The sequence below is a fragment of the Oncorhynchus masou genome, chromosome 15 (assembly GCF_036934945.1).
Source record: "Oncorhynchus masou masou isolate Uvic2021 chromosome 15, UVic_Omas_1.1, whole genome shotgun sequence".
NCBI lineage: Eukaryota > Metazoa > Chordata > Actinopteri > Salmoniformes > Salmonidae > Oncorhynchus > Oncorhynchus masou.
Window position 1 is genome coordinate 225,433 of NC_088226.1, and position 12,899 is coordinate 238,331.

Consider the following 12,899-nt stretch of genomic DNA (forward strand, 5'->3'; position numbering starts at 1 on the left):
CGGGGCAGGCATTGACGAAAGTGGCAACGTCTTCTCTTATGGTAGGCCACCAGAACTTACGCTGGATGAACTCCAAGGTGCGACCTACGCCCGGATGACAGGTGAGGCGAGAGGAGTGCCCCCACAGAAGGACCTGAGTCCTCACTGCCTTGGGGACAAACAACCGATTGGCAGGGCCTCCTTTAGGGTCCGGTTCGCTAGCTTGAGCACGTCTCACGGTATCCTCAACTTGCCACGAGATCGGAGCCACAATCTTAGCAGCAGGAAGGACAGGCATGTCCGTGTCATCTCGAATGGCAGGGGCGTAGACTCGGGACAGGGCATCCGGTTTGAGATTCTTCGACCCGGGCCGATAGGTGAGGATAAACTGGAATCGATTGAAGAAAAGAGACCATCTAGCTTGTCTAGAGTTCAATCGCTTCGCCTGCTGGATATACTCCAGATTTTTGTGGTCCGTAAGCACTTGAAACGGGTGAGAAGCCCCCTCGAGCCAGTGTCTCCATTCCTTCAATGCCATCTTAACCGCTAGGAGTTCACGATCCCCCACATCGTAGTTCCTCTCAGTCGGGGTAAGCCGGTGTGAGAAGAAAGCGCACGGATGAAGCTTCTTGTCTTCACCCCTCTGAGACAGGACAGCTCCAACACCAACCTCTGATGCGTCTACCTCCACCACAAATGGTTCATCCGTAGTCGGTAGTATCAGGATGGGAGCAGAGAGGATGCGCTGCTTGAGTCCTTGGAAGGCCGTCTCAGCTTCTCTTCCCCAAAAAACCTTGCATTGCCACCTTTGGTTAAAGCTGAGAGAGGAGCTGCCACCAAACTGAAGTTCTTGATGAACTTGCGGTAAAAGTTTGTGAAGCCCAGGAAACGCTGAACATCCTTAACGGATTTGGGGGTGGGCCAATCCGCTACCGCCCCTACCTTCCTAGGGTCCATTTGGACTCGACCGGGTTCCACTACAAATCCCAGGAATTGTACTCGGGATGAATGGAATTCACATTTTTCCGGCTTAACGTACAGATGGCTGTCCAGGAGGCGTTTGAGTACTTGTCTGACATGCTTAGTGTGTTCTTGAAGGGAGCTCGAAAAGATGAGGATGTCATCCAAGTAAACGAACACAAATATGTTAAGCATATCCCTAAGCACATCGTTTATGAGCGCTTGGAACACCGCTGGGGCGTTGGTCAGGCCGAAGGGCATCACCAAGTATTCATAGTGACCAGTAGGCGTGTTGAAAGCGGTCTTCCACTCGTCACCAGGTCTGATCCGCACAAGATGGTATGCGTTCCGCAGGTCAAGCTTAGTGAAAACAACTGCTTCCTGGAGCAGCTCGAAGGCTGTGGCCATAAGGGGTAGCGGGTAACGGTTACGGACGGTTATGTCATTGAGTCCCCGGTAGTCGATGCAAGGACGTAATCCACCGTCTTTCTTGGCCACAAAGAAAAACCCTGCTCCCGCCGGGGAGGTGGATGGACGCATGAGGCCTGCTTCCAGAGCGTCCTTGATGTAGGTATCCATAGCTGCTCGTTCGGGTGGAGATAGGGAAAAGATCCGACCCCTGGGGGGGCAAGTGCCCGGAAACAGGTCGATGGGGCAATCGTAAGGTCTATGGGGTGGTAGCATGGTGGCCCTCTGTTTGCTAAACACCAGTTTGAGGTCATGGTAACACTCGGGAACTCGGGTCAGGTCGATGGATTCTAAAGACTCGGGAGTAGACTTCGGGGAATTCTGGAAAATACAAGTAGCTTGGCACGTAGGACCCCACTGCTTGATAGTGCCCACAGACCAGTCGATGTGAGGGTTATGGCTGTGAAGCCAGGGGTATCCAAGGACGAGAGGGAACTCGGAACAGGAGATCAAATGAAAATTCATCAATTCCTGGTGTTGTGAAACTGAAAGTCTCAAGGAGGTAGTGACATGAGTGACAAGTCCAGATCCCAAAGGGCTTCCATCCAATGTAGTAACCCTCATGGGGTCACTTAGAGGTTCAGAAGGAACGCCATTCTCCTTCGCCCAGACACCATCCATGAAGTTACCTGCGGCTCCAGAGTCTACCAAGGCTTGAAGGTGAAGCTTGTGGTTGTCCCAGGAGAGGGTGACTGGAATGAGCAGACGGGAGTTGAACGGATGGGAGGAGGTTATGTTTCCCGTTACAGTTCCCCCCGGTCTGTACGGGACAGAGCGTTTCCCTGGAGCCCGGGACACGTGGAACGGAAATGGCCCGGTTTGCCGCAATATAGACAGCGTCGCTCCCTCATCCGGCGGTCTCTCTCAGCCTGGGAGATGCGTCCAATCTGCATGGGTTCCGGTGGAGCCAGCGATGATAAAGGTGGGGACTCGGAGCTGGGACTGATAGGGGCTAGGAGGTCTGACGGTTGAGTTCTCGGTCTCTCAGACGCTGGTCAATGCGTGAGGCCAACTTGATCAGGGACTCGAGATTGTCCGGTGGTTCCCGAGTGGCCAGTTCATCTTGGATAGTGTCGGAAAGGCCTTTCAGAAAGCACACCGTGAGCGCCTCGTTGTTCCAGCCACTCGCTGCTGCCACCGTGCGGAACTGGATGGCATAGTCCGTCACGCTGCGCCAACCTTGATGGAGAGTCAGGAGCTGTTTGGCTGAGTCAGAACCACTGCTTGGGCCTTGAAACACTCGTTTGAATTCCTCAGCAAAGGCAGAGTAGCTGGCACAGCAGGAACTATGGGCATCCCACACAGCAGTAGCCCAGGCCAGGGCTTTTTCCGACAGCAGGGTGATGATATATGCGATCTTAGACCGGTCGGTGGGAAACGACGAGGGTTGCAGCTCAAAGGAAAGAGAACATTGAGTGAGAAAGCCTTTACAAGCACTTGGATCACCTGAGAACCGTTGGGGAGGTGGAAGATGAGGTTCAGCCAGGGGGTTAACTGCCATGGGTACGTGAACTTGAGGTACTGGGACGGGAACTGTTGCCGGGGTAAGTCGATCAGATATTTGCTTAATGGAAGTCAGCATCTCCGACAGAAGATGAGAATGTCTAGCCATTAAGGCCTCTTGCTGAACCAGGGCGGCTTCGTGGCGTTGGACAGTCTCCTGGTGGTGGGAGAGCGTGGCAAAAGGTCCTGGGAACTGGCTGCCTCTGGGTTCATTTTTGGGCTCTGTGTTTCTGTCAGGACCCGGTTTCGAACCTGGGTCTCCGGAGTGAGAAACAGTCACTTAACCAACTGAGCCACGAATAGACAGCAGAACCCAGAAGATGAGGCAGACACAGCAGTACTTAAGACGGTGTATTTAATAAAGAAAAAATCCTAAAATACAAAAAAATGGCAAATCCAAAAGGTGGTAGGTAAAACACAAAAAGACCTCAAAAGAAACTCACCAAAAATAAACAAAAACAAAAAACAGAATACCACAAGAACGTCACCCGGAATCGACAAGAGCACACAGAACACTAGGGCAGGGTGCTAACATACAAACACAGAGCACAGAACTGAGGGAAACAAAGGGTTTAAATACAATCAGGGGAAAACGAGACACAGGTGCAAATAATAATGGGGATCAAGGGAAAAACATAGGGACAAAAAGCACAATGGGGGCATCTACTGACCAAAACCCGGAACAACCCTGGCCAAATCCTGACAGGATGAGATGTTACTATCCTTTGTGCAAGCACTTCCAAGAGTTCATGAATAGTGAGCGTGGTGAAATTTGGGGAGCGCATTGTCAGTAGTGTACCTTTGGTTCCTAGGGTGTTTCGGCCTTCCACACTATACACCCTCCCCAAAGGCGGCCAGCGACAGGGTGATCAATCCTACGCTTGCGTCCCATTCCCAATTAGTCATAGGAGTTGCCTTGTTGTTGATAGCCAACATCCCATGGGACTATGCATGGCAGGGGCGTCTTCCTCCCTGAGTCAAGCATTGTTGACCGCATACCTCCTGGCCCTCTCACTTCGGGGCCCAGCTGGGGTCTTTCCTCTTCATCCACTGACTGCTGCCTTCTGCCGCCTCCGATACAGCTTTGATTGCCGAACGCTGGCTCTGGCCCTTAATTAGAGGGCGGTCTATGCAAAGTCTCCCTCTGTTTATCCCTTTATAATCAGACACTCAGCCCTGGCTTTCTCATTATAGGCAGTGTGGATTGATTTGATAGCAAGCACTGCATATAACCTGACTATCACTGAACAATGAGGACTGTCTGGAGTTTTGTTCTCATGGTGGTGTTTGTAAAAAGTAAGTTACAATATTCTGTGTTCACTAGAATGAATGTTCCATCATTTCCAGTAATTTTTCAGAAGGCATTTGCTACAAATAGGTATATAGACATGTTTTAAGACATCACTGTTCATGTGTATGAATGTTTGCATTCTAAAGTTTTGGGTACTTCATTTCCACAGGTGTTCATGGTCAGACACTGACTGAGTCTGGACCAGTGGTTAGAAAGCCTGGAGAATCACACAAACTGACCTGTACAGCCTCTGGGTTCACATTCAGTAGCTACTGGATGGCTTGGATCAGACAGGCTCCTGGGAAAGGACTGGAGTGGGTGTCCTATGTCAGCAGTAGTGGTGGCAGCACGTACTACTCCCAGTCTGTTCAGGGTCGGTTCACCATCTCCAGAGACAACAGCAAGCAGCAGGTGTATCTCCAGATGAACAGCTTGAAGACTGAAGACTCTGCTGTTTATTATTGTGCCAGAGACACAGTGACACAGGAGGCTGCAGCGCTGTACAAAAACTGATCAAGCACTTCTCTCACTGTGAGTCTGAGAGATCATTCTGATCTCCATTAACTTATGGCCCTCTGTTAATCCTATGGCCCCTTAAACACTATAGGAAAGAATAGACACATCATACTCCTAAGTATAAACATAATTACTCGAAAAGCACAAAATATACCTGTCATCTTTTGTAAGATAACTAACTGTATGAATATCTTTACAGCCGTTCAAAGGCAGATGACAACAGCAAATAACCCCAAACATATGCAGTCATTCAGTGAAATGTATAAAGTTTAAATAAGTAAATAAGTACCAATCTCATGCAGATGAAATCCATTATGTGGTCATTTACTGCAATGTGGTAGGCTTATTTGCTTGAAATCAGATTTCAAATGTATGTAATTAAGAACAGAAGGTAACAATGTGGATACAGTACAATAAATGTCATTCATTTAAAATAATCATGTAAAGTATAGATCCCTGTGGGGCCCAATAGATTTTCTCACTCTGTGCTGTTCCAATAAGCAATGCTGATAATACCAACTCTCAAAGATCTCAACCTCTCAGTCTGTATTTAAACCTCTAGAGGGCGGTCTATGCAAAGCCTCCCTCCCCTTCATCCATTTATAATCAGACACTCAGCTCTGGCCTTCTCATCATACTTAGCTTGGATTGACATTACAACATTACAAGTCCTGTACTAACAAATACTAAACAATGGAGCTTATGACTGTCTGGAGTCTAGTTCTCATGGTGATGTCCATACACAGTAAGTTAAGCATCAAATGGTGACTGAAGAATGTCTGAGTATCATGGTTAACCTCAAAATGTATGTAAATACCAGATCATCAACTGATTGTCAACATGTTTGTTTTGCAGGAGTTTGCTGTGATGAGATGGATCAGTCACCTTCTCAGGTGTTAAATTGTCATATATTGGTGGTATTGGATTGGGGTTATTGACTCTGGTTCAACAGATGCTCCAGACTACTCAGACTCCCTGAAAGGCCAGTTCTCCCTGACTGAGGATGTCTCTACAAGCACACAGGTCTTAGAGGCCAAGAGTTAAGCCATTCATATAAATTCTGACGAAATAACAACTATTAAAGGTTAAACCATTCATAATGATGCTGACTAAATAACAACTATTACATGTTAAACCATTCATAATGATGCTGACTAAATAACAACTATTAAAGGTTAAACCATTCATAATGATGCTGACTAAATAACAACTATTAAAGGTTAAACCATTCATAATGACGCTGACTAAATAACAACTATTAAACGTTAAACCATTCATAATGATGCTAAATAACAACTATTAAACGTTAAACCATTCATAATGATGCTAAATAACAACTATTAAAGGTTAAACCATTCATAATGATGCTAAATAACAACTATTAAAGCTTAAACCATTCATACTAATGCTGACTAAATAACAACTATTAAAGTAGTCAATTTTCTTCTTCTTTTGTGTTTGAAAAAACGTGTTAAGTGGATATTTCTTGCCATCTGCACCATCTGCAGTGCTGAAATCTTGAATCAAGTCCTATGTTTCATTCATGTATTGTAGCCACCAGATGGAAATGATATCGCTTAAAGCCATTTACAAACCATACAACCCAATTTGAAGAAGAAGTCAATGCTCTGATCATTGGCTGATTGCTCCCAACCTCAACCAGTTTACTACATTTAAGGATCCGCCCCTTTTAAAATGTTCGCCTAAAATGACGTACCCACATCTAACTGCCTGTAGCTTAGGCCCTGAAGCAAGGATGTACATATTATTGGTACCATTTGAAATGAAACACTTTGAAGTTTGTGGAAATGTGAAAGGAATGTAGGAGAATATAACACATTAGATCTGGTAAAAGATAATACAAAGAAAAAACTAACCGTGTTTTTGCATTTTTTTTGAACCATCATCTTTGAAATGCAAGAGACAGGCCATAATGTATTGTTCCAGCAAACGTGTGTATTGAACCTTTCTGCCAATATTAGACATGTCTATGTCCTTGGAAATGTTCTTGTTACTTACAACCTCATGCTAATCAAATTAGCCTACATTAGCTCAAACGTCCCACAGGGGACCCACTGATCCTGAAGAAGTTCAAATGGTGGAATCCCTTAATGGAAATGTCAATGCTAAAACAGGTTATTTCCAAGTAGAGATCTCTATACATCTCTATGATACAGGGTCAGTATTCTCTGATCACATGATCTGGGCAGAAATAACTCTGAGCCCCTTGTTTGAGTCTATAAATGTTTTCCTGCTAAGGTCACAAGGTCAGGAAAAACTCATGGAATGGAGTAAATGGAACAGAGTAAAACATGTGGTTTCCACATGATCAAATCAAATCAAGCTTTGTTTATACAGCACATTTTAGACATGGAATGCAATGCAATTTGCTTCACAGGAAAAAAACAAATACAAATAATAATAATAAAACTGAATGACTAAAAATAACCCCAAGAAAAAGCAATGCTAAAAAGGTGTGTTTTAAGATCCTTTAAAATATGTCCACCGTTTCGGACCCCCTCAGGTTCTCTGGCAGGCTATTCCAGGCTTTGGACATAGTAACTAAAGGCTATTTCTCCATGCCTCTTGGTCCTAGGCTTTGGATAGTTAAAATGCCAGTTCCAGAAGACCTGAGGGACCTACTGGGTACATAACTTAAAAGCATATCTGTAATGTATTGTGGTGTACAATTGTGGATTGATTTAAAAACCAATAGAATAATTGTACAATTAATTCTAAAACTCACAGGCAGCCAGTACAGAGACCTTAAAGCTGATGTTTGATTGGTGTGCTTGACATCATTCCATGTAAATAGATTCCATACCATCCATTACAATGAGCCTGTCTTCCAATAGCTCATCCCACCAGCCTCCTCTGGTGTACATTGTGTTCATGTACATGTAGTTGTGTTGACAATATGCTGGTTGTTAAGGCTCTCAGGGGCATGTTGTGGCTGAGACTTTCATTGGAGTTACTCTGCTGTACCGATGCTCTACTGCCCTCTGTTGACTCTGCAGCCAGTTAGATTCACTGAGGGGTTTTTGTACAGATCCTCCACTCACTCACACCACTGTGTCTCTCTTGCACAGTAATACACTGCAGAGTCCTCTGCTCTCAGACCAGACAGCTTCAAAGTCAACATGCTGTTGCTTGTATCTTTAGTGGTTTCCATACGTCCTTCAAACCTTTTAGCATGGTAACCTAGGCCTAATCCAGAATAACCCATCCACTCCAGGGATTTTCCTGCTGGCTGTCGTATCCAGTGTGTGTTGTGGCTGTCAACAGTGTATCCAGATATCTTACAGGAGAGACTGAGAGTTTCTCCAGGCATTTTCAGGACTGGACTGGAGGGAATGGACTCCAGACTCTGGCCATTTAAACCTGATGGAGAGAGAGAAAGATATAGGAAAAATGTGTTGGAGAAAAAGGAAGGACGCAGAACATTTAAGGAAATCAGAACAGAGTTTACAAAAAATATTTTCAGTCATTCTACTAACAACAGTTGATAAGGAGTATATCCAAGCAGAACTCACATGGCAGACAGAGAGAGAGCAGCAGAAGGTAGAGTTTTGCAGTCATACTGAGGGTGGAAATATGAACTCAGCTGCTCCACACAAGACAACAAGACAACAAGTCAGCAGCAGAACATAAGTATATATGAACTCTGAGGGATCTGGATTTACATTATGATGTCATGGAGGAGGGGCTGATGACTCTAAGATCAGAGGTCAAGTTATGGCTCATCAGTTGGGTCAGGTGTTGTCCTTGATCACATGACCTGACCAGGAAAAAACAGAGTTTCTCCTGGTCTAGTCACTTAGTCAGAAAAACCTCCAGGGCCTACTCACCACACACATAACTGACTGAAGGACTGGAGGAACTGTGGGGAACATGAGGACTTTCTAAATATTGATAACCTTCATGATTTCATTAAATTATGGGTTCATTTAGATGGCAGATAATGGACATACTTTTGTCACTCCTTGTTCATCATGAATGAACACAGCTTAATGAGATTCAACACCTCACTAAGCCTGTACTGCTCTTTCCATGACATAGACTAAGCAGGTGAATCCAGGTAAAAGCTATGATCCCTTATTGATATTACCTGTTAAATCCACTTCAATCAGTGTAGATGAAGGCGAGGAGACGCCTTAGAGAAGGATTTTTAAGCCTTAAGAGAATTGAGACATGGGGTTTGTATGTGTGCATTCAGAGTGTGAATGTGCAAGACAAATATTTGTTCCTTTGAATGGGGTATGGTAGTAGGTGCCAGGAGCACCAGTTTGTGTCAAGAACTGCAACACTGTAGGGATTTTCCACACTCAACAGTTTTCCATGTTTATCTAGAATGTTCCACCACCCAAAGGACATCCAGACAACTTGACACAACTGTGGGAAGCGTTGGAGTCAACATGGGCCAGCATCTCTGTGGAATGCCTTAGACACCTTGTAGAGTCCATGCCCCAAAGGATTGAGGCTGTTCTGAGGTCAATTGGAGGGGTGCAACTCAAAATTAGGGTGGTGTTCTAAATGTTTTGTACACTCAGTGTATATTATGTAATTAAGCTATACGGCACAAGAAGCCGTGTTATGTTCTAAACACAGTCAGAGATAAATGCCGTTGTTTGGTCTGACGCAATAGCCTGTGCGTTGGTGAAGCCTGCCAAATCTTACCACGCCTGGATAGGTATTTTACCTATCAGCTAACCACATTGTATGTTTTAGCAATCTGCATAGAATTAGGAATTAATACTTTAATAGGATCTCATGACACTGTGAATGACGTGGCACCCAACCATTGGTTGATGCATGCAACGTCTGAGCAGGGGAACACAACCATTCACTCTGCAGGGGGGGTCATCCGATGGCTGATAGGTAGACAGCGTAAATTAACCCTTGTTATACCAAACAAAATGTTATGCTGGGATCAAGGGGAAATAATGTGCAAGTTGAGATAAATACAAAATTGATTTGGACAGCAACATGAATATGATATTCTTATGGAGGTGCAGTGATTAAAATGTTACTGCACTTTTACAATTATATGTTGGTCATTTTTTAGGGTTAATCAAGATGCTATATCAGGGAAATGGCTTTATCAGAGTGCAGGTGCATCCTGGATTAGAAGTCACGCTTGAGTAGCTTTGAACTACTACGCCCAACACTCATTTTGATAGATACACCTGATAAAAACACATTCTTAAACTCTCTTCCCTATAAATTAGAATCAATACATACTAAAATACTTAAGGGGAGGTGCCCAGGACAGATATGAGAAACCATATAGGGCAATTTATTACTATAGATAAGGGCTCATTGTTCAATGCAATTTTTGAAAAGTGTGTTATTTATTACAAACACAAACCATGAATATGGACTGTCAATAAAAGTATGTGTGAGTAGCAGTGAATGACTGAAAATATTAAATAATATAATTAATACAAAAAGGTCTTTCATATAAATTAAATTGTGATGAAATTGTCTGATTCTTTGATCCATCTCACCATTTAATAAAATCAAAGTCAAATTGTGTCCATGTGGTTGAAACATTAAATTGATTTCAGCAACCAGCTGGCTTATGCAAAAAAGCTTTTTATCCTCAGCTGAAACAAATTAGAATTAGATCATGAAAGTGAATAGGGCCACTGTAGTTCCTGGGCTACTTAACTACTTTAACTGTCTATCTGAATCATCAGAGATGCTAAACTGGGATACTGAAACACCCAGGTGAGAGACTGAAGTTCACCAAGCGTGGTGCCACACAGCTGTGAGGGTCACAGAGGGGAAGAAAGAGGGGTGGGGTGTGTGAGAGAAACAGACACAACTGAGAAAAGGAGAGCAGGACCGGTGTGGAACAGAATGGATTATCAAACATAGTTTAGCCTGACCAAAATGATGGAAAATATCATGTTTCTGTGTGACTTAAAGCATAATAATTATGGCAAAAGTAACTATAAATATGTTTATTCCATACTCCAAGTATGTATGATTAAATAGTCAGTTTATATTGATATGTTCAGTCAATTTGGTCAGAATCTATTTGGTTACTTGTACATTTTACCTCTTAAACATAACATTAAAGTTTCAATTTCTCAAGCCCAGAAAGACAGATTCTTATGAGGTAAAGTTCTCCTGGTCCTTGGTGGTGCTTCAGACCACAACTGTAGCTGAAAACATTAGCATTGTTATCCTTTCTGTACATTTGCATGACTTCACAGCATAATAACTGTTTGATAAGCAACAATCCACTGTAGATGGAGTGCTCTGTCTGGTGTCTGGCACCTGAGACAGGATAGACTGGGCCTTAAATTTACTTAAGTCTGTACATGTTCAACATTCATTGGTTCTACTTAAGAGGCATGGGTTTTGTTTCAGAATGTCAAGACCTCCTGTAAATAAAGCTATATGTCTGGACCTTTCATTAACAAACACCTTTAATAAATCATAATCATCATAAGATAGAACTGCCAAAGGGGGCGGTGTTGCAATCTACTGCAGAGAGAGCCTGCATAGTTCTATCTTACTATCCAGGTCTGTACCAAAACAATTTGAGCTTCTACTTCTAAAAATGCACCTTTCCAGAAATAAGTCTCTCACCGTTGCTGCTTGCTATAGACCTCCCTCTGCCCCCAGCTGTGCCCTAGACAACATATGTGAATTGATTGCCCCCCATCTATCTTCTGAGCTCATGCTGATAGGTGACCTAAACTGGGACATGCTTTTTAAATTTATTTAAATTTTACTAGGCAAGTCAGTTAAGAACAAATTCTAATTTTCAATGACGGCCTAGGAACAGTGGGTTAACTGCCTGTTCAGGGGCAGAACGACAGATTTGTACCTTGTCAGCTCAGGGATTTGAACTTGCAACCTTTCGGTTACTCGTCCAACACTCTAACCACTAGGCTACCCATGCTTAACACCCTGGCCATCCTACAATCTAAGCTTGATGCCCTCAATCTCACACAAATTATCTATGAACCTTCCAGGTACAACCCCAAATCCGTAAACACGGACAACATCATAGATATCATCCTAACTAACTCGCCCTCCAAATACACCTCTGCTGTTTTCAACCAAGATCTCAGCGATCACTGCCTCATTGCCTGCATCCGTAATGGGTCTGCGGTCAAACGACCACCCCTCATCACTGTCAAACGCTCCCTAAAACACTTCAGCGAAAAAGCCTTTCTAATCGACCTGGCCGGGGTATCCTGGAATGACATTGACCTCATTGACCTCATCCCGTCAGTAGAGGATTGTTATTCTTTAAAAGTGCCTTCGTCACCATCTTAAATAAGCATGCTCCATTCAAATGTAGAACCAGGAATAGATATAGCCCTTCATTCACTCCAGACCGGTCTGCCCTTGACCAGCACAAAAACATCCTGTGGCGTTCTGCATTAGCATCGAATATCCCCCGTGATATGCAACTTTTCAGGGAAGTTAAGAACCAATATACACAGGCAGTTAGGAAAGCTAAGGCTAACTTTTTCAAACAGATATTTGCATCCTGTAGTACAAACTCAAAAAAGTTCTGGGACACTGTAAAGTCCATGGAGAATAGGAGCACCTCCTCCCAGCTGCCCACTGTACTGAGGCTAGGAAACACTGTCACTACCGATAAGTCCACAATAACTGAGAATTTCGATAAGCATTTTTCTACGGCTGGCCATGCTTTCCACCTGCCTACCCCTCCCCTGGTTAACAGCCCTGCACTCCCCATAGCAACTCGCCCAAACCTCCCCCACTTCTCCTTCATCCAAATCCAGATAGCTGATGTTCTGAAAGAGCTACAAAATCTGGACCCCTACAAATCAGCCTGGCTAGACAATCTGGACCCTCTCTTTCTACAATTATCTGCTGAAATTGTTGCAACCTCTATTACCAGCCTGTTCAACCTCTTTCGTATCGTCTCAGATTCCCATAGATTGGAAAGCTGCCGCGGTCGTCCCCCTCTTCAAAGGGGGAGACACTCTAGACCCAAACTGCTACAGACCTATATCTATTCTACCTTGCCTTTCTAAGATCACAGATTACCGACCATTTCGAATCTCACCGTACCTTCTCCGCTATGCAATCTGGTTTCAGAGCTGGTCATAGGTGCACCTCAGCCACGCTCAAGGTCCTACACGATATCATAACCGCCATCGATAAGAGACATTACTGTGCAGCCGTGTTC

At 44.0% G+C, this 12,899-nt stretch overlaps 1 gene segment (V, D, J or C); it reads left to right on the forward strand.

The window, feature by feature from the left end:
- The first annotated feature begins 2,298 nt into the window (after positions 1 to 2,298).
- LOC135555209 (immunoglobulin heavy variable 3-23-like) lies at positions 2,299 to 4,714 on the forward strand. The segment is given in 2 exon segments: positions 2,299 to 2,374; positions 4,371 to 4,714. Coding segments are annotated over 2 exon segments (420 nt in total).
- The last annotated feature ends 8,185 nt before the right edge of the window (positions 4,715 to 12,899 follow it).